General features: G+C 38.1%; 1 protein-coding gene across 6 annotated transcripts in view; it reads right to left on the bottom strand.

Moving 5' to 3' along the window:
• The window catches only part of RFX4 (regulatory factor X4), an 87,520-nt gene that overhangs the window by 23,081 nt on the left and 40,313 nt on the right, over positions 1 to 24,126 (bottom strand). For all 6 annotated transcript variants that reach the window (XM_071422699.1, XM_071422696.1, XM_071422698.1 and 3 more), the window contains 9 exons: positions 20,180 to 20,241; positions 15,305 to 15,518; positions 14,370 to 14,447; positions 12,368 to 12,531; positions 10,292 to 10,392; positions 8,430 to 8,488; positions 6,812 to 6,956; positions 3,461 to 3,555; positions 1,846 to 1,963 (listed from right to left, as the gene is read on the bottom strand). In XM_071422699.1, coding sequence (XP_071278800.1) covers positions 1,846 to 1,963; positions 3,461 to 3,555; positions 6,812 to 6,956; positions 8,430 to 8,488; positions 10,292 to 10,392; positions 12,368 to 12,531; positions 14,370 to 14,447; positions 15,305 to 15,518; positions 20,180 to 20,241 — 1,036 coding nt within the window. The remainder of the gene's footprint in view (positions 1 to 1,845; positions 1,964 to 3,460; positions 3,556 to 6,811; positions 6,957 to 8,429; positions 8,489 to 10,291; positions 10,393 to 12,367; positions 12,532 to 14,369; positions 14,448 to 15,304; positions 15,519 to 20,179; positions 20,242 to 24,126) is intronic.

Genomic DNA, 24,126 nt, shown 5'->3' with positions numbered 1-24,126 from the left:
GGGAGGGAGGCAGGCAGAAAGAGGAAAAAGAGAGAGAGCAGCTTTTCTTTTCTGCCAGAGACTGTTTCAGCCTGCCCATGTCACCATGCTTAAAAGCTTTGCAGATCAAATCTTTGCACCAGTCACGCCAGTGCCAGGTATTACCACTTCCTTCAATCAGATTTTGGAATCATCTATTTCAAAGGTAACAATATACTGCACATAGTAAAGATCCAAATATGTCCTGTACATAGTAAAGATCCAATCATCTAAGACATTATTTCACTTTAAAAAAAATTACACTGTGAGCATCTGAGTCTACATATTGTTTAAGGTAGAAAAAATAATTAAAAATAAGTCCACTGAAACTGTTCCCAATGCAGTAAAAATGCAAAACTTTTTATCTAAGTTAAGAACAAAGGTATATTATATGTAAATATTTAGAACAGTAAATCAGTCTTTGTTTCTCTCCATAGAACTCACTTAATATATCAATAATTCTGAAAATCTAGAAAGAACTGTATAAATTAGGTGCAGGAAAGTTTCTGCCATCTAGCTCTGAGCTTTTTACGTTCAGGGGTTATTCTTTTGGAACTTGCTCAACTCTAATTCTCAAACAATATGTCAAATGGCTTTGCAGTGAAAGAATAGCATCATTAATGTAGACTATTATAAATTTGTGCTAAATAGCTAAATAAAATTTATGGCACTTGTGTAGGGATAACCAAGGCTGCTGCCTGATAGGATAAGGATAGGGTTTTGATATTCAAAACTTCAGGGCTCCTCCTGCCTCCACTAGCATTGCACCTGAATAGGTTTGTGGTTTTTGCTGAAAAGTATAATCACCTTGGGGACACTCACTATCCTGATGTCCTTAACATCTGTTTGGAAAACTCTTTTACAATGGAAATGAAAGTTTCAGGTTAAAATATAAACATGTTATAATAATAAATATTACATGTATTATAAATATATAAAACATATTAAAAATAGCATATTGTATGTCACTGAGTGTATCCAAATTTATACTATTAGATGGTTCTAAAAGCATAAAGGACACCAAAGCTCAGCCAACAGAAAACCTTGCAGTTGTTCAATGCAGTACCCATATAACACCATTCTTTATTGATCTTTCTAGAAACATATTCAGACAAATGTGCATTTGTAAAAAGCATCCCTCATACAAAGTCTGGTCCCAAGTGACTAAATGTTCACACTCATGGCACACCAGTCGAGTCATTCTTGCTTTTAACTGATTTTAATCTGAACCTTTTGTATCCGAGGACAAAGCCCCCTTTCAAACAGGGTGGAAAAGCAACAAGATTTTTCATTTAAAAAGTAAAAATCTATTTTTTCATCCTAACTGATTTCTTAAGAAATGGAAGAGACCCTCTCCAGGTTATAGAAGCACACTCACATTGCAAAGACCAGTTTCAAATGCTATGTCCTTTAAGAGGAGAGCTGGCAAAGTGTTTCAGTGGAGAGCTTTTCATCCACTTCAGCACAAAGTCATCTCTCTTGGCTCAACACGTGGCCAGAGTGGTTTGGGTAAGCAGGCTCACTTTGCACTGAAGTGCATTAGGGAATGCTCCTGTAATGGACTCCCCCAGCTGCCATGTGACTGATCCCTGCAGCTCCTAACAGCAAACAGGAGGAAGTAGCAACATTTTCATCTCCCCTGGCTGCAGCTTGCAGACAAACATCTGTCTAAGCATTATTTCCAAATGTCAATAGCCCCAGCCTATTTTTTAGTTGAGCACTGGACATGTGAAAACTGATTAGGTTTTCACTTAAACTGTACATTACAAGCTGGCATAGAGATTTTTCTGACTGTGGCATGTGATTATTGCAACAAAATCCAAGTACCAAAGCTGGGTGCACTGTGCAAAGTCATGTCCCGGATCACTCGAGTGCCAAAACAGGACCACATCAGAAGAAACTGCTGAGCTACTTTCTTCAAAGAGCCTTGTCTCTTGGCAGCTACCTGCAAGAAGAGAGATGTGTCTGACATGGAGAAACTTTTATTTCTACCAGCAAAACAGCTGAATGATGCATATATTCACCTTCTCTTTATATACTGAAAAACTACTTACCATCATCTTCACATTAAAATACACACTACAAATTAGAAAAGCCGAACTCAAAATGGCCTTAAACAGAAAACGACTTTATAACCATGGACAACCTTCAGAAAGAGGAAACAATAAAGTATTATTCAAGACTGGATCTCCTTTATACATGATAAAAGGAGAGCAAAAAAATTGCTCTGATCTTCATCTTAACCTATTAATAACATGTTCCTTCTCGCTTCCTAGTCAAAGAAGCAATTTATAATCAATCTTTGATCTACACTGCAAATTTATATTATTATCTAAAATGAGGTTTAATATTGAATATAAAGGTTTTTGTTCCTTCTCATTTTTATTTTTGTGAATTTGCTTAGTCATTTTACTAGGAGAGATATTTTCCAGAAAGCACACTTTAGGGATTAACTTTTCAAAAATATATTTATTATAGCCATATGTGAGTTAAAATATTAGATTCACCCAATCAGCTACTAAAATTCGTTTATTACAATTCATGTCAGGTTCTTAATTAAAATTAACAGCTCTGGCCGGAATTTCAAGTTGCATTCCACTGACTAGAAGAGAAGTTCCCCAAAACAATTAAAGTATTTCAAGTAATCTGGATAATTATTTGTTTCCTATATGGCTATTTTGCAGCAGAGAGAGAGAGGCAGCATATTTTGATTTGTTCTGGTTTTACTTCAGAGCCCTAACAACTGGAATGAAGAGTTGAAATTCTAACAGAACAACCCAATACATAGAAGTAACGGAAGGTAAAATAGTCAGTTATACATTTTCATACTCTATGTAAAATTATGGTAATGCTGGATCATTTTCAAAAATATACCATAATATACCATATAACCATAATAACATATGGTTTTAAAGCTTTGTTAGCAGGTTTCTGCATGTACTTTAATGAAAATAAAATACAACTCTTTGGTATTCCATATCAGCTCAAAAGGAACATAAATGTGTCCTTGACTGAATGGTAATGTAGACTTTCATTCTCACATTTGATTGTATATAGATGAATTAGCTAGCTTAAATATCCTGTTCATTAAAATCTTAAAAGGCCAGGTTATGTTTTTCTTTGCACTATACCACTAGGATGACTCTGACTCTGAATTAATCTCTCCATATCCCTGGAAATATTGATTTGATTGGAAACCTCAACCCTGTTCATTTTTGAATACCATCTTTTGGAATAAAATAAACAAGGGCAGAATAAAGCAAAATCCTGAATGTGAGCAATTCTCCATGAAAACCGGTGAGATTTTGCCCACTACTGCTTTAGTCCTGCTCATTACCAACTCCTTTTTTTTTTTTTTTGTTATTAATTTTACTTTTTCTAAAAATATATTACCTGAATAGAGATCATAATGCACATCAGTGACTCACTCCTCCTTACCAACCTTTACAACACATCTATCCACCATGGAATCCAGCCACTCGATGTATGACTCAATGGGGGACTGCTCCTCCAAAAGGTGATCAAACTCCTGATACACTGCCACACAAAACAAAACAAAAAAGCCCACCTTAGAACTCAGATTCTGTTTCAAACAAAAGAAAAACAAATCACAAAAGGCTGTCAAAAGAATCACAAGTTTACTGTGTTTTTTTAATAATAGATTACTTAACTGAAACAAATGCATCTTTCCCGCTACTGACCCAAAAATTTGCTGGGTGTCTTACTTTGTTTCTACTGAAAGTGATGCAGTCATTGAAAGCTTTTTTTAAATGCAAGCCAATTAGAACCTATTTTTTAAAATTAGTAGCTTTTATTTAAGTTGTCTGGTGTGCCGAGAAGTGAAATGTTTATGGTGTTCTCTATGATGAGTGAGAAACTAGGCCTTGACCGCAGTGATGAAAAAATGCCATGCATGAAATTGATTTAGAAATGCATAAAGAATCTTCTAGGCACCAAGTGAATGAGTATTGTTGATAGGGCGCTCATCTGTATAATGCTTTAGTTGCAAAAACATGATTTAACTGCTGCAAATCATCTATTTGCAATGCCAGACACACACACAATGTCCATAAACTTCTTCAAAACAAATTGCTATCAGTGCAGAAATGCTCCACTTATTATGAAGAAGAGTTGCAAAAGGCAACCTGTATACTTTTTGATCTTTTCCAAGTACACATATTACTATTTCAATACAAAAAGTTAAAAAGTCATTCAACTGCAGTTCTTAAAACTTCAAGTCTCATTTACATATGAGAACCAATGGCTGGAAGACAAAGAACCATGTGCTTTGACACCTTAACAAATTAATTCTTCAACTCAGCTACGATAAAAGGCCCAGTAGGTCAAGATGAAAGATACTTTCTACCTGCTGTATTACAGGATGACTTCAGTGCACTAAGCAATTCCATTTACAACTAATTATAAATAACAGGAGGAAGGAATTTCTCTCCAAAGGAAAGATAGTGAAGGGGGTGGAGGAGGCAAAGCGTAGAGATGATAGCTAAGGAAATGAGCCAGCGAGGCTATCCAAAAATAATGCCAAGATCACCTCCCTGATTCTGTTGGATCAGGAGGATGAGCAGGAATGCATTTGTTAAACACCTGACTACAACTTTGTTTAACTGAGACTTGGAAAGGCTGAGTTACCAGTAACATTAGTTGAGGAAGAAGGGAAATGATGTTTGTGCCACCCTTTTCTTCTTTCATTCTTCTATTGAATGGGCAACCTCCCTTTATTCAGAACAGGATCACAGAGAAATCTAAATGTTGTCTCCTTACCTGAGTATTTGGCTGGACAAAAACTGCCTGATACAACAGATGAAGTAATTCATATGCTGTGCAAAGAGGGGAGCAAGAGCAGAAAAACAAATCAGTTGCCTGCTTTGCTGCTGGAGCAATGCAACTGTGTACAACAATCTATTTGAGAAAATTAGATGTTTAGCCTTTAGTGATTGTTAAAAATACCTCAACAGGATCTAAGAATGAGGGAATAAAGCAGAAATCATGTCAGAGGTAGGTAGTCCAGCAGAACAGGGAAGAGGTTCTCTTATACCCAGTGATTTTTCTCTGTTTCTCCATCAGTTTGTTTATAGGCTTATAAACCTGGGTTTTTTTTCTCTAGTTATAGTAGCTGAAATTGTACTTCCTTGATTATTAGTAACAAGAGTATGAAAATAGACCTTAAATTGCTGCCATATAAGTCATACAAGGCATAGTGAAAAAAATCTTTCGTCAAGTAGAATAAACAACAAACATGGGGGAAAAAAATCTAAGTTCTGGAATATTCTCAGATATGTATCTGAACACCTCATTGGCATCCCATCTTATGAGATATTAGCTTACCATTTCTGAATAACGTCTTATTGGACTATATAGGCCTAGAAAAACTTGCACAAATCCAACAACATTGAGGAAAATTCTGTTTGGCTTTATTACACTAATACCACATATGCAAGAAGATACCTTAAACATTAAGGATGTTCTGAATGGCAGCAAAAAATGTTGCTGTTACTAGGGAGTATAACTTTGAAAACTTTTTTTTGCCAGTGGTAGGATGCTGGATAGATCTTGAAAACCTTAACAGATGACAGAAGGATTTACTCAGCTTCTGGACTTCAGTCTCACTTCCTGCTACCTCCTTTGCTGCCATGTCGAGCTCCTATCTCCTCAAAAGGGAAGAGGGCTATGAAATGAATCAAGGGTTAAGAGAGAGAGGAAAGAATACCAAGAACCTCTCCCAGAAAACAGAGCTAGCAGAGAATGCAAGGCCCATCCCTGAACAAAGGAGAAGAATTCAAGTGTTAACACACTGTGATGACTGCCAAAGTCAACCTCATAGGGTCCAGGGTACGTGTGAAAGTGTCACCCCTTGTCTTCCTAGCCACTCCCTGAAAGAGTTACCTCACTACCAAACCTACCCTTGCTGGGCTCCTGCAAGTGGTTGCCTGGATTGTGCCCTGTTCAGGCAGATTCTGGGTAAAAGATGACTGGTCCTCCTCAGGAGAGAGATGGCAATACAACAGGTGGGTTCACAGGAAGTGCGGTTATGTGAAGGATGTTAAAGACAAAGCTCTGTTGCCTCAAAATAACAAAACTCAGTGTGCTTCGGGTTACACCTGATCTTATAACTATGTAACACTCGATGCAGGATGAAAGGAATATCTTGTATTTGCAAAAGGCCTTTAATTGTAAAACCAATTTGCCAATATCTCCAAAGTCATTTTCAAGTCCATACCCTTCACTACATTAGACAGAAGCTAAATTATCCAATGAGCTTGTCTGATATGGGACTTCTATTTAGTCATAACAATTCAGGGCAAAAGCTTATCCCACCAAATGCTCTTGATTATGAAAACGTTGTGTAAAAAGGAGCTTTTTATAAACAAGTTTACAAGGGACTCAAATACACAGACACTTAAGTGTTAAAGTCATTCAAAAGACAATTCTCCTGCAATTCTACAGCAGGAAAGATTGGATTCACACCTTCAATGGTTAACTCATAGATTTAGTGAAGCTTTCCATGAAGCTCAGCTTCATGGAAAAAATCCTCCTGAATTTGGGTGCTAGTTTTGTGCCATTGTCTGTTCTGGGTACTAGAAAGGAATGCATCAAGGAACGGTGCCCAGATCTTTGCCCCAAAACATAAGAGATTTGCCTCACATTTTGGTAAATGCCTCTATATTTATCTTAAGCCTCCAAGCAAACCAATGGCTGAAAATCCAACACTACTTTATCTGAGCTTTGCAGCAGGAAGCCAAGTTCACCTGGCTTTATTTGAAGATTCTGCTCTTACATTGTATGATGAGCTTTCTGTGTTCCTCCCGTGAGTCCTCCATAGTATAGAGGGTTTGTTTGGTAATGCTATTCAGATCCACATTCCTCCAGTCCTCCAGCATTTGAAATGTGATGTCTGCACTGTGGATCACTGTTCTTGATGCCTGTAATCCAATCCAATCTATTCATTAGTTCATGCTTTATTAGGTTAAAAAATAGGCTTTATCCCCTTTTATGCTTCCTTAGCTGGGCTCACTAAGTTGATTCTCCTCATGGACCCCCACCCACCAAATTGATGTCTTATGGATATTACAGGGCCCTCTAACAAGAGAACTCTTCAGTCATTTTGCCTGCTTTAATCAACTGCAAGTATTTTGACTGCATCTACCATAAACTCTAATGAGCAACACTAATCTGATGCTGCCGTTGCTAGACCCCTCAATCTCTAACAGCTCTGCTGATTTTCATTTCAAGCTTCAGAACAAAAAAAAATCAAATCAATACCAAACAAACCCCATTCAGGTTTGCACCCTCCCTTCTCCCAATCTGTGAAGACTCTCATTCTTCCCTCAGCCACATGAAAAGGTTATGAGATCTCCTCATCAGGTCCGTGTTTGGCTGGTTGAGACAGGGACCTGCTGCTTGTAATGAGGAGGATGGACAGAGTAAAGGAAGTGACACAAGGCCATGGTCATATACACAGATCTCTGCAAGTTAAGCAGAGATGCAAGGTTATCAGCTTCCCCAAGGGAGTGATGCACTTGAAGAGTTCTTCACTTAAGAGATTTGATCCCAGGTTTGATGCAGAAGGTTGTGGTTTCTTTATCTTGATTTCCTCTGAATGGCTATGGATCTCCAGGGTGCAGTGGTGATCTATGGTATTTGGGGAAAGGTAGCTCAAGTATCTCTGTCTCCACCACTAAAATAATGGCAGAAGAAACCTCCAAAATTCCTTGCAGGAGTCTTTTTTATCTCCCTAGAGCTTCTTTTTGTGGGCTTCACCCCTCACAGGGTTAACCTGGGGTTTTGGATACACCTTCCAAAAGTGGAGCTTTTAGGGGACAGGGGAAAAAACGTATCCCCTCCAATAAATGCATGAAACATTAATTAATTCAATGCAGTCTCTCCCTTTTTATACTACACAGAATTTGGCTTCGTGACTTTTTACAGTTTATTCTGACATAAACTGGGGAGAACCAAACACTTTGGAGCAGCTTCTATATTCCCTTGCTGTGGTTACAAGAACAAGTCTATTTAAAACCCAGTTAAACTGTTTCCCCTTTTACTAATTTGCATTTCATTTATGACATACAATTAGACTTGGAATGTATTGTTGGGCATGTAGAAATTTTTCTTGCTTTGCAACTGGCCTAATACAAGCAGCTCTGAAATCAATGGAATGTCTCTCATTTATTTCCTGGAAATGAACCATCTCTTCAAATCAAATAATAATTTTGTTTCATGAAAGTACCCTGCTGAATTTAGTGATCAGGGGTTGCCAGTTGTCTCGAAAAGCTGGAGACGAACTGCTAATGTGATCTCCTCCTCTGAATAAAGTCCAACCTGTCAACTCATAAAATTATTTGAAAAGTCAGTAAAAAGGGCATTCATCAAACCTGGGTAATTGAAATACTTACTTGGCAGAGATGATTTAGTGATGTCTGTCGCCGTAGTATTTGTGAGAATCTTCTGGACACTGCAGGAAAGAAGAGACACTTATTTACATACTGTGCTAAATAAGGATAATTACTTCAGAAAGTATTAAATTATACAAGAACAACAACAAAAAAAATATACATCCAGTTTTCTATACAAAATTGTGGCTACATGAAATGCACTCAGCTAGCCCGGCTTTAACTTAATTTAAACCTTGACCTAAACCCTTAAATCTGGATGCTCAATCAATTTTACTGGGGCATATTACAAGCAATTATTTATAGATGCTGTGAATAATGACATGACAAGAGAAACAGAGGACCATGGAAAAGTTTTGCTTGTTCAGCATAGCAAATTTTCTCTTGCTACATAAAGGAGCTAGAGAACAGAAAGAACTATTTAACAGAAAGAAAATTGTTGGTGCAAGAATAAGCACACATAAAATAACAATAGCTATGCTATATGTGGAAATGAGAAAAGGTTGCTAAATCTTCATGCAATTAAGTTTTGGAGGAGTCTTTTGACTGGACTAGTAGGGGCTAAACTCTGATCCAGTTTCAGGTCGAATTTGATCAAAGTTTCTGAAAACAATTTGCATGACATACTAATGCTGAAATGGTCCAGGAGGTACTTGTCCTCTTTCCCAGTTTAGCTCGTTGTTTGCAAGTGGTATGGACCTTGTATTAAGATATTTCCTATTCTTGGAAAATAAGCTTTTAAAATGTTATATTGTGCATTTCTTTGTCTGAAATCAGTGTCTTGGGAAGTGCAAAAATGACCAAAGCTTGCAGTTCTTTGTGTCAGTACCTCCACTGGCTGTGTACCTTATCACAAATTCTGATGAGGAGGAAACAGTTGCAGAAGCAACAAAGTCTCATGCAAAAGGCAGGGTGCACATAAGTATAAGTATTTTTCTTATATCAAAAGGACTATATTTGCAGATCTATCCAAAGAGATTTTATATGTGGTCACAGAGTAAGCTGTCCCTCCATTCTATGCATAAAGGCAGTTAAAAAATGTGGATTGAGAATGACTAGAGAGTGCACTGTCCATCCCTTTCTGTCTGCCTGTAAGACTGGCAAAGATTTTGCTGTTGAAGATTCTTGATATTTTTGAACTGAAAAAAGATGTAAAGCATATCTGCAGTTCAGACTTCGTTTAATTTTTAAAACAAATTAGTAAACAGTTCAAAACACCCTGAAATTAGTTGTTCCAACTTCCATCCTGACTGTTCTCAGTAACATATTCACCTAATTTTCCACGCTGATCAAAATAGTTAATCCTTCTCCTAAATTAGGTTTTTTTTTTCCCCCTTTAACTTTGTGGTGTGGAATTTAGTGCTCATGAAAGGCAAAGAATTGAGAGCTGTGAAATAAAGCAGGCTTTATCAATAGGTGATGTGCACTGCAGGCATCTACAAAGCACGTTTGAAAAGGACTAGTGCCCTTTCCTGTGGTGACAGGGTAATTTGATCTCCTTCATTTCTAACTCTGGCACTTTTTTGAGCAAGGGCCTCAAGCTGTATTCAAATTCTGCTAGCCTAAGGGTTTGTTTAATAATTTTCCTTGCCTAATATCATCCTTAATGTTTGCTTACTATCAACAAAATTAATTTCTTATCAGAATTCACAAGAAAGGAAAAGAATTTCTCATTTTGAGTGGTGCCTCATTTCACTAAATGAGATTGGTTCTCATTAACAAGTGGAGATTCTAAGTGAATGCAAGATTTATAATGATGACAGGTTTTAATTCCTAAAAGAACACTAGTCTCACTTCCAATTAATTTGTAATCAATAAACATTATCCTTCCCAGTTTAACAGGAGAGAGATTGAGTAATACATACACTCAAATTTGATATTTCGTAGGTTTTCTGGTAAATCATGGAGAGCTACCTTCAGCCACTCATCCAGTTGCTTTGCAAACTTTCGGATCACCTGCGTCAAACTGAAAAAAGAAATCACAACATCACGCCGTGTTTACTCTGTGCATTGCACTATAAAAGCTGTGATCGTGGGAAGACCATGAGTCATTTATTTACAACTCATTATTATGTAGAGTTGCTAATATATTTTGGTTTGTAGGCATGAAGAAAAATTTCTGAAACTTCTGACAACTTTTGCAAGAAAGGCAAAATTTATCACCATGGTCAAAACCTCCCATCTCTGTTCAGAAATTGCTTTGATACTTACAAACAGTATTTTTATTTTAAATAAAATCATTCCCTGCCACTCTCCACAAATATGAATTCACAACTGTTTAAAGAAGACAATAAATCAAAGCTTGGATTTCAGCTCAGTTATGCCCACATCTCTACACATGTACAAGGGGATATTCAAGTGGAGCAACAAGCAATTCTGCTGCAGGCCAGAGCCAGTTAGTGAGAGGTGATGGTGGTGGGGAGGAATTTTCAGGCCAAGCCCACACAAGGGGGGGAACTGGAGGTAGAGCAGGACCTGCCTGCTTAGCCCTTCACAGGACTGGAACTTTCCCAGACAAGTGAAATGTCTCTCTTCTTTCTTGCTACCATTTCTTGATGGTTCCATCATTTCCTATTAAACTTGGTAGGCAGCTCATTCTGCCCTTCTCATTGGAATCCTCAGTAAAAAATGACAGTTCCCAGGAACAGTGCAGAGTGTTGTGCAGAGGATCCTAAGAGTTGGCTCTGACAGACAAAGCTGCACTACCTGTAGCAATGTTAGAAATGCACAAATGAGAAAGAAAAGATACAAGGAACTTTGCCCTTTCAACCAAGAAGCTTTTTCTGTTTGTACTCCTAGCACACTGCATGGACAGCAAGATAGTAAAATAAACATGGCCATCAGCCTGCTCTGCTCCACAGAAACACCCAAAGAGAACAGGGGATGGATGACAACTGCTAGGCTCACTAAAAAGTGCCTTTTCTGGATAGACAGAATGTGTTCCCAGGAAGTATCTCAGAGGATTCTGGCTGAGTCAGCAAGATTTCCTTCAGGAGCTTCCATTGCAATGAGACCCTTCTTCACCCCCTCCAGTGCAGGCTATGGCTTAATAGCCACAATCTGGCCCTTTATATGCATTACAAAAGTCTATATTCACACTCAAGTCTCTCCTTATTTGCTATGAAAGAACTAAGCAGCTTGAGAAAAGGACTGCTGTTCTGTTTAATCCTTCCAATGAAATAGATTTGGGGGGGTGAGGGGCAAAGCCTGTAAAAATGTACATGTCTTATCAAGAACAGCCTATGCTTATAGCAGATGTCTTGTGTAAAATACTTTCACTTTAGCAGTCATGAAATGCACATAGAAAAGCAGAACAACATTGTGAAAACATTTTCCTTGATTAGAGAAACTTTAAAATCTTAAGGGCTAAACACACAGTACCAAATAAAAAACTCCTCAAGCAATATTCTTAACAAATTACTCCATGTCAAGAACACATCAGTCAAATAATATTAAAGGTGTACAAGACTATTTAGAAAAAGATGGATTCCTGATGAGCACACAAGTAAAACCAGAGGGGGAAACGTTGACTACACTCAGTGATTACACTTTTTTGCTGTGGATTGCTCTTTCCTGCTTTACCTCTATGAACAAGAATTCTTGGACTCACATGAACTCCAGGTAGGAGGAGACCAGCTGAAATCTACTACATGGATTGGAATAGTCAATTCAGTTTGGGTTTAGCTGAACATTAAGAAACCAAAAAGTAGGTGGTATCCTTCATTACATAAAAACCCTCAACCCTCCAAGTCTTTCATAATACAAGTCTTGTTAAAATCTGAACATCCTTTCAGGAACATGTAAGCTCATGAACTCCTTTCAAATGACACTGTGATTTAAAGTCAGAAAACGGATGGAAGCAAGCAGCTCTCTGAGAACTGGTGTCATTCTTGAAGAAAAGGAATGTAACAAAGACAGCTGAGTTAGAGGGGGTCAATTACCTGTCAGGTAAGGCTTGCAGTACTGTTGGCATCAAAACTCCAGAAATTGCCTTGTACAGAATTGAGTCACAAACTCCCACTATATTCACTACAGTTGAAGAACCCAGTACAGGCAGCATATGAGGAGGCATCCCTTGCCAAAAGTGCAGGAGAAAACTTTGAACCTGCAATCACGAGAAGAAGCAGGAATGGTAAAATTAAAATAATCAAAGTCCACAAATACCATTCTCTTTAAATGATCATGCTTACACAGCTTTTGTTTTAGAGGTGGGCTAAGGGGGTGCAATGTTCCTTAACTACACAGGCTTATACTGTAACGCAGCACAAAATGGGACAATCAACCAAAAGGTGCGGAGGCACTCAGTGCTGGTGACAGGGAGTCTTTGTGTCACTGCAGTAGAGACACCCATGGAAATCACTGGATTTTTAGCTTCCATCAGTGGCTGATGAGTTTAGCTCTTTGGCTTCCACATATCAAGCCTTTTTCTCTGTCTTTGCACTCTGTCCCTGTGTACAAAGGAATGCAATCTAGGCCTTGGTGGAGGGAGGGAGGGAGGGAGGGAGGGAGGGAGGGAGGGAGGGAGTGAGGGAGGGAGGGAGGGAGGGAGGGAGGGAGGGAGAAGAGGATAACAAATGGCTTACAAGGGTCAATATACCATTTTCTGACTTTGCTTTGGAAAGAAACACTACACTTTTGGATTTTATCTTTCCTCCTATGAAGGAAAGTGGAGAAAAAGTGGCAAAAGGCAAAAAACCCCCCCAAAACAGGGGAGAGATTTCAGACACAGCAAAATATACCTCTGAAAATTTGAATGTAGGCTATAAAGGTGTTATTCAGAGAATGATATGATCAGTTCCATAGGGGTCAGAACACCAGCACTCACGAATTATAACTTTCTGCACACACGCTGTAGTGAAGTAAGCAACCACACCATGTGTAGCAAAGAGTATTTGCCATTTATATATTGTTGCTGCTCAGCCCCTTCCCTACCAGAGATCATGATAAAACTAATAAAATACAGCATCTTGCTTTTAAGAAACTATTCTGAGACTCATCCACCTAAATGTCCTGAATGTGTCAAGTATTTTTCTCACATGGAAAATTCTAGACTTAGTACAGTGGTGCAAAACTAGATTTAAACCAAAAGAATGTGAGAATTAAAGAAGAAAAGCAAGGAATTTTCTCTCATTGTTCAGAAGAGAGAGTCGAAAGACCCATTTTTTTTTCTCCAGGATCTGAATATCATATTTTAATCAGGTCCTCAGTATCTCTATGGCCAGATTTGTTATCCTAGATAAGAAGCCGTATTCTCATGTAATATAAACCTGCTTGCCTTCCAGTAACATTTTATTTTTCAGCTCTAATTATAGAACTGTCTGCATGCACTGCTAGCAATCCCTCAAATTCAGTGAGGTATCAACAGGTACAAGCCTGAAACATCTCTAAGAGATGGTGTTCACTGATGAGCAGTGTGTATACTCCTAGTTGCACTGCAGTACAACAGAGCAACTGGAGACTTCAGCTACGGCTCTCTGGGATATCTGGGAGGCTGTAATCTCCCCACAGCTCTGCATTGCTGTTAACAGACCAGCAGAGCCCACTGTTGTTGCTGTGACACCTGCCCTGGCACTGCTGAGCACAGAGAGGAATTCCTTCAGACAGCTCAGTCCCAACAAAAGCTTCGAAAAGTTGTGGTGGACACACTTCTTGAGTTGTACGAACTGGATTGTCCAACATCTTGTAAGGGGATATTATCTACCTTAATCCTGCTGGAGAACAGGGTGCAAAAACATTCTCATTGCCTTTGTTCCTCCAACTCACCCAGTGAGATTTAGTCCTATCAGTCACATGTTAGATACTCAAGTACAGCCATTTTCCTTGCTCCTGAAAAGCACTGAGCACCACAAACCCCTAAGTCTGTAATATAACATACAAAATGAGGTCTCAAATCCATTGATACCTTATGGATCATTAAACTGCAACTGCAGTTTCTAACCATACCTCATCAAAGTTTGCTCTTATTACAGTGTCTAGTATCCTCTGACAGTGAGTCCTATACATCATAATAAAGGTAGAAACCTGAAAAAGAATGAAGGAGAATGAAGGAGACACACAAAAAATCATTCTGCTTTAAGAAATCCTCTTTTAAAATACCAGAACACAGAGCACAGAAAAAGCAAGTTTTTTTTCATTATCTTATCGATGTGCAACTGCACATAATGAAATCAGTTAAATTGTATTTAGATTAGCTGTAAGATGAGTTTTCTTCTCAAAAGTAAATTCTCCCTTTGAATTCATGGATTTTTCTGTCAATAGGATTCTTCAAATGTAAGAGGAGCAAAAAGCCTCAGTGAGATCAAAGACGAGAATGTGGCCCTAATTAGGACATAAAGATCTAAAAAACCCTTTTCTTTTGTCCACTTCACATTGATACTACACATGTGAATAGAACCAGAAACATAGCAAGCTCAGCCAAGAGGAGCCAGAACATTTTTGTCATATGTGCAAATAGGATTCTCTGAATTTCTACTCTAGAAGAAGAAATTCACTAAGTCCCTCTCTACTCAAGAAAGCATTAGAACTGTTTGTCAGTTTGCCATCAAGTGTGTTCACAGATTAGAGGGCTGCCCTCAATATTTTAAAAGTTGCCCTCAAACATCATATAATTTTAAAAGTTGCCCTGCTGTATGTAATGTAACTTTTTAAAAAACGTACATGGGTGTTAAAAATATTGTACAGCTGATAGTGTTAGCTCCCCTTTTTAAGGGAAGATATTTCTTTCTATTAAGTTAAGTACTTCAGCCTCCCATAAATCAAATCAAGGCATTATTAAACTTACTCCTGTTTTAAGTCTTTATATATTAGACAAAGCTTTCATCCAGAGCAGGGGAAAAAAGAAACCAAGACAAGCTGAGAAAAGATTTCCAAAGTGTTACCTTCTCCTCCGGCAGACTGGCTGGCAGATTTAGATCTTTGACATTTGGAAACTCGGGCAGCAATGTTCCCAGTTTGGATCGTGGTGAATACGCTACTGTCTGTTTGGTTACTTCTTTTTTTCCCGTCTCGTTGACCCAGGCTGCTCCTTTTTTAGAATACATCACATCATAATACTGGGAGTTTTCTTTCACTGCAATCCCATAATAATGGTACCTGATACATAGAAATGCATATTTTATAAAGCAGATTGTCTGAAAATTAAAGAAAAATATATAGAGGCAAGGGAAACTGATAATGCAAATGATTTCTACAGCAAAAAAGACCGAGCAATAGTTTATACATTATTAACAAACATTGATTCAGCAGCAGAACACTGTGGTAATATACTGAGCTTCCAATTTTCATTCTTTATGGTAAAAATAAGATGACTCTGTTATAGGGCAGGAAAATGATGTACTTCCACTTTTTTAACTTCTTAGTAAAAAAAAAAAAGGATCCTAATGCTACTTGTTGGCAGAGCTCTGCTGTGCAGCTGCTCCTTTAGTAGAGCAATAAGCAGAGCTACAGACCCTGTGAACCAGCCCTTCTGTTGTTATTTCAGCTCCCTGATTCTCAGGCTGTTGAGGGTTGGTTTGGTCCCTGAAAAGCACAAGTCTTTATTGCAAACGAGTTGATCAGAAATGTTTCAAAAATTGAAAACACTTCAATTTTCAAAAAAAAGAGGGGGGGAAAGGCTTGTTCCAATTATTTGCTTCATACCCTTGCATCAAGCACTGGGCTTTGATCAGTGAGAGATAGGACACAGCACTAACTCTGTCTGTGAGGCCACTCTAGGAATTACAGTGTGGCTGTGCTATGGAAACAGATCGGTGGCCTTCTGGGACAAGTTTGTGCTACCACTCAGCTTTATTAGAGGTGCTGGTGAAAGCACTGTTTATCAAGCAAAATTCTTGCATCAAAGCAGCAGAGATTTCATCTTAGTCCTCCTGTAATTTCCTAACTTTTATTTCAGTTTCTCAGCTGCAGGCACCCAACCCATCAACTAAATTAGTTGTTATTACAAAATGCAGCACAAGATTGCTTTGCTAGTATACTTTTGCTTCAGCCAAATCCTACACAGATTTTTCAGTGATCCTCCACTTCTCTCCTTATAGCCTATCAGATTATCATGAGACTCTGTCCTCTGGATCCCACTATCATGGCACAAGAAATTTCCATCTCTGGATGCTTCTTTGACTCTTCAGTCAGTTACTATTTCAGAGTGCTGACACCAAATCTGTTCATTCAGACACAAATTCACTTGAGGCAGTTCTACAAAGGTCATCAATGAAATTAATTAAAGAGTAGCATGTAAGTGATGGTAGTTTAAACTAACTGGTGACTTTTACTTTTCTGCTCACAGTCACTCACCCACAGATCCATGCATGTCGTAATTGCCAACAGAAAATAGTGGCAAAGAGCTGGAAGCCCAAACTCTTCTATCAGCAGACATGGGCTGAGAGGAGGCCTGGGGTGATGTAGGAAATTTCTTGTACATGGTTCCTGGCCATACCTACTGAGGACATTCCCTACTTTCCATTAAAAATAAAAACTATCTTGAACTCAACATTGAATATCCAAGTGACATTTCTTAAAACATTCCACTGACATGGTATGAATGGAACTTCCTAGCTTCAATACCTGAGAAAGCAACAGTATTGGCTCCAAATTTTCCCATCAGCACTTAGGTCAAAACATGCATTCCATACAAGAAACCAGGCTCCAGAATGTTCCTAACCTCTTACAGGTAACTAATGGCAAAGGGTTACAACACCAGCTGTAGATGTTTGGCTTTTTTGTTTTCTTTTTAGCTTGAAGGGTAACACCTCCAGCTCTTGGTTTAAGTGCCCAGTTTGGTCCGTGGCAGCTGCCAGGTGAGCACTGCACATAAGGGCCATAAAACTCACACACGGCCTATGTGCTACATCTGGGGTAGGGGAACCAAAAAGGAAATGCTCTGGGGAGCCAGCAGCACAAATTGCTCAGGGAAGGGCAGGAAGAGGGAAAAAGAGCAAGTGGGACTGAAAGGCTTGTATAATTTAAACTTCAATTAATTTAAACATAATTTAAACTTTAAATAGGGGTCAGTCCTGTATCAAGTTTTGTCTTAAATCAGTGACGAAAAAAAAAAAAAAGCAAGCCTGGAAAATGTAGTAGAATTTCACTGTGCAGTGTTTAATTCATGGTATATTTCACTTGGTAGTAAACTGCATAAAAGAGGTTTCCATGGAGTTTAAAATCACACAGACAGCAGCAGCAAAATTAACTCCAAAATTTTTCTACATAGCTTCTTTTTTCATTAATTTTACTATCCCAAAGTGCAAAAATTCACTGGAGTAGTTTACACAGATTATTTTCCAATTATTTATTGTATTCCTATCAGAAAAAAACCCCTTCAACTTAGTTCAATAAACAGGGCTTGAAAGTTTGATATGTAGAAGAATAATATGCAGACAACAGAATTATTTTTGTGTTAAAGTGAAATACTTTTTACCCTCATTGATCTCTTATATACAGCATTCCTTTAAAGAAAGAAGCAAAATTCCATTCACATCGTGTAGCTTCCACTCATTCCTTGTGTACCAAATTGAAGAGTTTCAGACTACAATACAGGAAGAAATTGGCTTTTATGTTCAGCTACCTTCTCACAGCTCACCTGTGGTGGAACTGTTTCTAAGCTCAGTGTGACAGAGAACAGCTGCATCTGCATGCTCACATCAATAAACCAGCTGCAAAACAGAAAGCTCTCAACTGATGAGCACCACCAACGCAGCTCTGAACTTTGTAATGTTCCAAGGCAGCTGTGCTATAAAACGACTGAAGGCAGAACAGTGTGAAGTCAGATAATCTTAACCACTTCTATGACTGAATTCCCTTTGGCAGTAGCAGGGAAGTGGAACGAAAATAATACTGGCAGCAATTGGTCAGCACAGTTGGTGATAAAGGGACTGAAGTGTTAATGCCTAAAGTAATTTCTTTACATAGCACTTAACTGGAATGCAGTCAGATGTTTCTGAAAACAAAACCAGAGCTCAGTTACAGCTGTGCTGAGTCTACCAAGGAGAGTATTTTATCTTAAAATATAGCACATAGGTAGTCTCTGTGTGCATGACAGAAACCCCTATTTGCTAGACAGGGGGCAGAACCATTGCACAAATGGCGTGAAAGGAGTATGTGACCTGAAAGCTGCTCTGACAGGCGGGCAGGTTACAGGGAAATTGTGCAAGAAATATTAAGTCTCGGTGAGAGTAAAGAGACAGCTTTTGGAGTTGCAAGACACCCCTAGTCAGCAGATGAAGAGTGTCTTGCCCTCTGAGAGACTCCTGGCGTGGGAGGAGTTCTGGTTTGGAAATAGAGCAGTTCTCACTCCTTCCATTAAATGTAAGGACAAGTAACAAAAGTTGCAGCTGATGCCAGGATGATTTGATGGCCAATAGAAGGTACTCATATGAATGCGTCCACAATGCATCTTGTAAACACTTTCACTCTGTCTTCACAAAACTTATATTCAGTACAAAATCCTGACTCTCTTACTATGGTCCTATCATGCTTTCCTAGTATGCTTTTAGGCTAGCTCAGAATTTCCACCTGAGAGATTTCTGGTGGCTTTGATGAGTGGTGTTATGGCAACTCTGAATTTCCATTTGGGACCATTCCCAAAACGAAATTTCAATTAGCTGCTTAAATATGTCTGTTCTAGAAAAAGAAATCTTAGTTATAAAAACTAAGGAAATATCAAGCTGGGGGGAAGAACATTTTGTCCCATCAAAGAAATACTGCTTTGCATGGACCAGTTAGTAGAAGAGCACAGTAAATTTGTCTTCAATGGCATTTCTTTTATCATCTTGGTTTCTTTTTTTCTTTAAAGAGCAAGTCATTCTAGCTTTAGTATGTAAGCTCCATCCTAATAGCATATTTAATTCTCAGCATTTAGCCATATTGTGTTTTATAGGCTTTATTTTGCAAGAGAAGCTTTACCCACAAAATTTTTCAAACACATCATTTCACATTTTCATTTCCCCTTCCATAGTTTTTCACTTGTGATCTACAGACACTACAATTTTGCTATTCTGTAGGATTTTGTGAAAGCTAATGAGAAAAGCAGATTTTATTATGTGAGGGGCCTTATGCTTGCTAGAAAAAGATTCAAAGCTCCCCTGGAAAAATTTCTTGGAGTCCAAAAGCAGAAAAAAGTGTAAAAATATTGCTGTATCCTCTACATGAATTGGTAGAATCACAACTTATCAACAATTGGAAAAAGTCAAATATCCCAGAAACCACATTCTAAATTCTGAATCAGTTTCTCAATCTGGAATTAGGATGAACTGTTTTCAGAAAATACTATCTTTTGGGCAAGGCAATAAGTTAATTCTTTAGTCACCTAAAGGTATGTTGGATTTCATTACATGGAAAAAATGGTGGTTAAATACAGGTTTGTGAGCAGTTTCAGTTCAGATCAATGCATGTTCTTCCTAAGTTTTAAAGAGCGCTCTGACACTTGTTCTCTAGCCTGAAACGTGATGCTAACCTGATGTTATTTCCCAGCCTCCAACAGTGGCTCCATTACTCCTGAGTGTGAATGTCATTTATGTTGTGTAAAGTGAGTTGAGATGAAAAGCAATATGAAAAATACTGCTAATCAAATCTGTAAAATGACCACCTTTGCAGGATCACTGCTGAATCTATAAGATAATGTAAAGACTACAATAGAACCTCCAAAGTTGCTTTTAAGTTCCCAACTGCACAAATTAGTGCCTGTTCTCATTCCCCATTCAGAAAAGCCAGAGCCAGATGGGGCCCTGTGAGAGATGATAATAATACCATACACTGCTTACTTTGATTGGCCTCTTGTTCCGAGTCTTCTTGTCGTTAGTTGTGGAAACTGTTGTCTTATTATCTGCAAATAGATAGAACTGATATTAAGACAAATGGAAACACACACTAATGCTTAAATTAATATGGACTTTTAAGACAAAAAAGTAGAAAAACTGTACTGTGATGTCTACAAAATATGTGGTTGGAGAAATCAGAAATAAAGCTCTTGATTTATTCTGAAAGGGGGGAAAATATTTTAAACTTCACTATAATTTCATTAACTACCATTAATTTAAATACTTTCAGAAGTTACTGGAATAGAACATATTACCTTTAAAATCTAAGATCAGTTCTGCCTCTTAACTAAGGAGCACTGTAATTAGAATTGGCCTACTACTTATGTCACTTTGCAGGATCAACAAAGCTCTCTACAGATCTTCAGTAACCAGCCACTAAACACTTCTTGTTCTAAAATATGATTCTCTAAAAGGGTTTCAGTTTTTGAGAGGGGCATCACCTCTACCAAGGAAAACTCATCATGGCATTGGTAAAGATACCCCATAATCAATTTATCATCTATGGAAAACAAGCGGATGTCAGAAACAGCAGGATGTCATCAAGAATCCAAACTCTAGTGTGTCAGCAGACATTAAAAGAATGTTGCTACTGCAACCAAAACTTCTTCAGGACCAGTTGCATTTAAGGAAATAAATCAATGAATGTAGATTGTGCCTTAAGTCACCAGAGACTCTATCAACCAGGCTAATCCTGATGAAAAAGCTTTGCTGTTGTTGCTGGAAAGGATTGGTGCTCAGCACCTCCAAGGATTGAACCAGATTCTCACTGGGGTCTGCCGTAGTAGGAAAAGTCTTCTGCCAGAACAGTCATGCAACAAAAAGTGCAGTAAGCCTTGAAGATTTACTTGCAAAGAAGTTCCTTCCTTTTAAAATCTGTAATCCATTTTAATTGTGTTTTTGTTACATAAATCACTAAATGCTTCCTCTTTGGGGGGGTAACACCAACCAATATTAAAGGAAAACAAGCCTGCAAGATGGAATATAACTGTTCAACTAGGAATATAGTCAATTAAAATTGATTAAATAATATAGATTTTTTCTCCATTACCCATTTTGCCTCCCTGATAAATATTTAATCCTGACTGATGACTGAAAGTTTTGGAACATGTATTTAGATCAAAAGGTGCTATATAAATATAGACATTACAATGTCACATATTTGACCGTTTCTTCAGTACTTTTTGGGGGGTTTTAGCAAAGGTACATCTTCCCTTAGCATCACATAAAAATTGACCTGTGTTGGTTTCCAAGAGCTTTGCACAAGGTGGCTGATGTCAAAAATGCAGCAAAGACTCAGAGTCGCTGGGTTGTTCAGTTTTAATTTCTGAAGCAAAACTTCAGCAAACAGTAAAACACTTTTGTGGAGCTGTGAAAGTTCAGCCTAGCTGCTTGATAAATGAGCAGACAGGCAAGCAGCCCTTCTTTCTTTTTTTGTATGGATTCAATGAAGCCTGCCTAAAGAACACCACATGCTGTTCCAGCTACTGATCTAACATTCCGCAACATCTCAGCCTTCCAAATTCCCTTTAATTACACATTAATCCCACCCCTCTCTCTTTCATTTTCTGCAGACAGGGTTGGGGGCTCCACAAGGCTGTGGGAAAAAAGGCAGTGTTGAAGAACTACTTTCTGAGGATGTTTTTTTTTGGGCTAGGGGATTTTTTAAAGACTGGTTGTGTTAGTTTTTTGATTGGTTTTTGGGGGGAGATTTTTGTGTCAGTTGTCATTCAGAAAATACCATCTCTCTCTCCAAAAGCAGCTCTTACAGCAGTTAATTTAATATTAGAGATAGTTTTACTCTATTTTTCCTCTAGGAACAGTGTCAAGCCGTATTACTTTCAAGTCTTTCTAGCAGCAGTGAAGTGTTACAATGTAAACTGTAAATGCTACTTTATGAACCATATGCTGTGGGAGTTACTGGGATTTAAATAAATCAGCCAATTTCTGCATACCATGGCAGAGGTGATCAGGAAAACAGAATAATAATGAAGTAGCTGATCAGATGATCCCTTTTTCTTTTCTTTGTTTGCTTTTCAAAACCAGCACATTTGAAATAAATACACCTCTCAGAATGTATCTTAAAAGTATGCGTCACTTAAAACACAATTTCCCAGTAATTTACAAAAAAAAACCAAAAAAAGAATAATCAAGCAAAGCTTTGGAAAAAGAGCCAGGACTATTTTATCTAATGCTGCATATAGAAAATATAAAATGGTATGCTTACACCTAGGTGCTTGTACATACATGCATGGTTATTAATGTCTGTGTTTGAAATAAAACAAGTCAGGTACTAAAAGAACTCTCTGTTCATATAAATGTTTATATCCAGCTATGCTTATGCAAATCTCTGTGCAATGATACTGGTAAAGGCAGGAAGATTACTCTGAAAGGGGAGAGGAAATCAGGCAGGACAAAGTGGAGTTCACTGTGTGCTGAAATCAGTGGAAAAAGCAGAGAACCAAATATGTAGTTTTTAAAAAATTTATATCATTGTCAACCTGAAAAATCACTGCACAAATATGTCATTTTTGGTTTAATGTTTATTAGCTTTTAAAGATCTAGAGACAAAATGTGTTAACTTTACAGTTGTGTGGGGAGGGAAGTGGGTTCTAATTGCCAGACATGACAATCGAGGTTTGGATCTGAAAACTAAGTTGGATCATTTTCTTCCCATCACTGTAGTGAGGTTTGCACAAGCAAATGAATCAAGACCAGACCACGCAGTCTGAGCTACTTTCTCAATGGAAAGTCCCTGTTCTCACAGCAGTTCTGGCTTCTCAACAGTAACAGTGGTAAAAAGATCTCATGGGTGGTATCCAAAGCAATTTTGGAGTGAACAGATCTTCTAACATTGTCCTTCACTGGAGCTAAAATTTCGTCTCGCACTTCTCCAAAGTGACCATAATTCCAGCTGCCCAGTAAAAACTGCTGAGTAAAAAGGTATAGGTTTTACATTTTCCAAATTAAGTTTTACCGAAGTCACACGGCAATTTCGACTTTTGGGTATTATTTTAAGCTACCTGATTTTTGGTTTTGAAACACATGTAGACCAGGAATTTCACATGGGAATAGCTTCTGTCCCTACTATGTTAGCCTCAGGGAAAAAAAAGTTCCTGCAATTTCTTTCTCAGTTACTGAACTTCAATGTATTCTCCCTCTCTTTTCTCTGTACTCTGCTTAAGACATGATCTTGCCTTCTGCCTACCAAAGATCTTCTATGCCTTTCTTGATTAAAAGCAATATCATGAAGAACTGCTTTGATGCCTCAGGTTTTAGCTTTTATATTTTTCAGATTTTATTCTGCTTTAGAGTGTAAGTCTAGGCTTCATATTAGGGGACAGTAAGCTTTCTCCACAGAATAGGTAGCAAAAAAATTCCTTCTCTGGGGACCCAAGGACAGCCTATCCAGATCTCAGGCCCAAGAGCATAAACAACAGTGGACCGAAGATAGAAAACAAGAAGGATGGGACTTCATGGGCTAAAACTGCAATTGGAAAATTAGCTCCAATATGCTAATGGACCAAAACTTACAAAAGTGTGAGAACCTGTGACCTGTCGTCCATTTTGTGGCCATTTTGGGGTTGTGCTGTCCAAGGTGGATCTATCTGAGGCCTCTTAATAAATACCTACTTTATTCTTTCTCTCTGTCCAGTCTCTGTTCTAGGTCAGCCTTCACAAGGCATCACTTTATCTTCTGGTGAGTGCTTACTGCATACATAAAATAAAGTCATTACATTATAAAACAACATATATATAGTTTACACTTTTTTCAGAGGACTAGTATATCCAGGTCAGCATTTGTTGAACATTGCTTCAGACAATCCTGACAAATGGTTTTTGGAATATCTGTGCAGGTCGATCACATGGGGAGATAACATGATTTTTATTCC

The sequence above is a fragment of the Agelaius tricolor genome, unplaced genomic scaffold (genome assembly GCF_023055355.1).
Source record: "Agelaius tricolor isolate 1412-34295 unplaced genomic scaffold, bAgeTri1.0.p SCAF_3, whole genome shotgun sequence".
Lineage (NCBI taxonomy): Eukaryota > Metazoa > Chordata > Aves > Passeriformes > Icteridae > Agelaius > Agelaius tricolor.
Note: the sequence above shows the minus strand (reverse complement) of the source record. Positions and strands in the feature narration are given on the sequence as shown.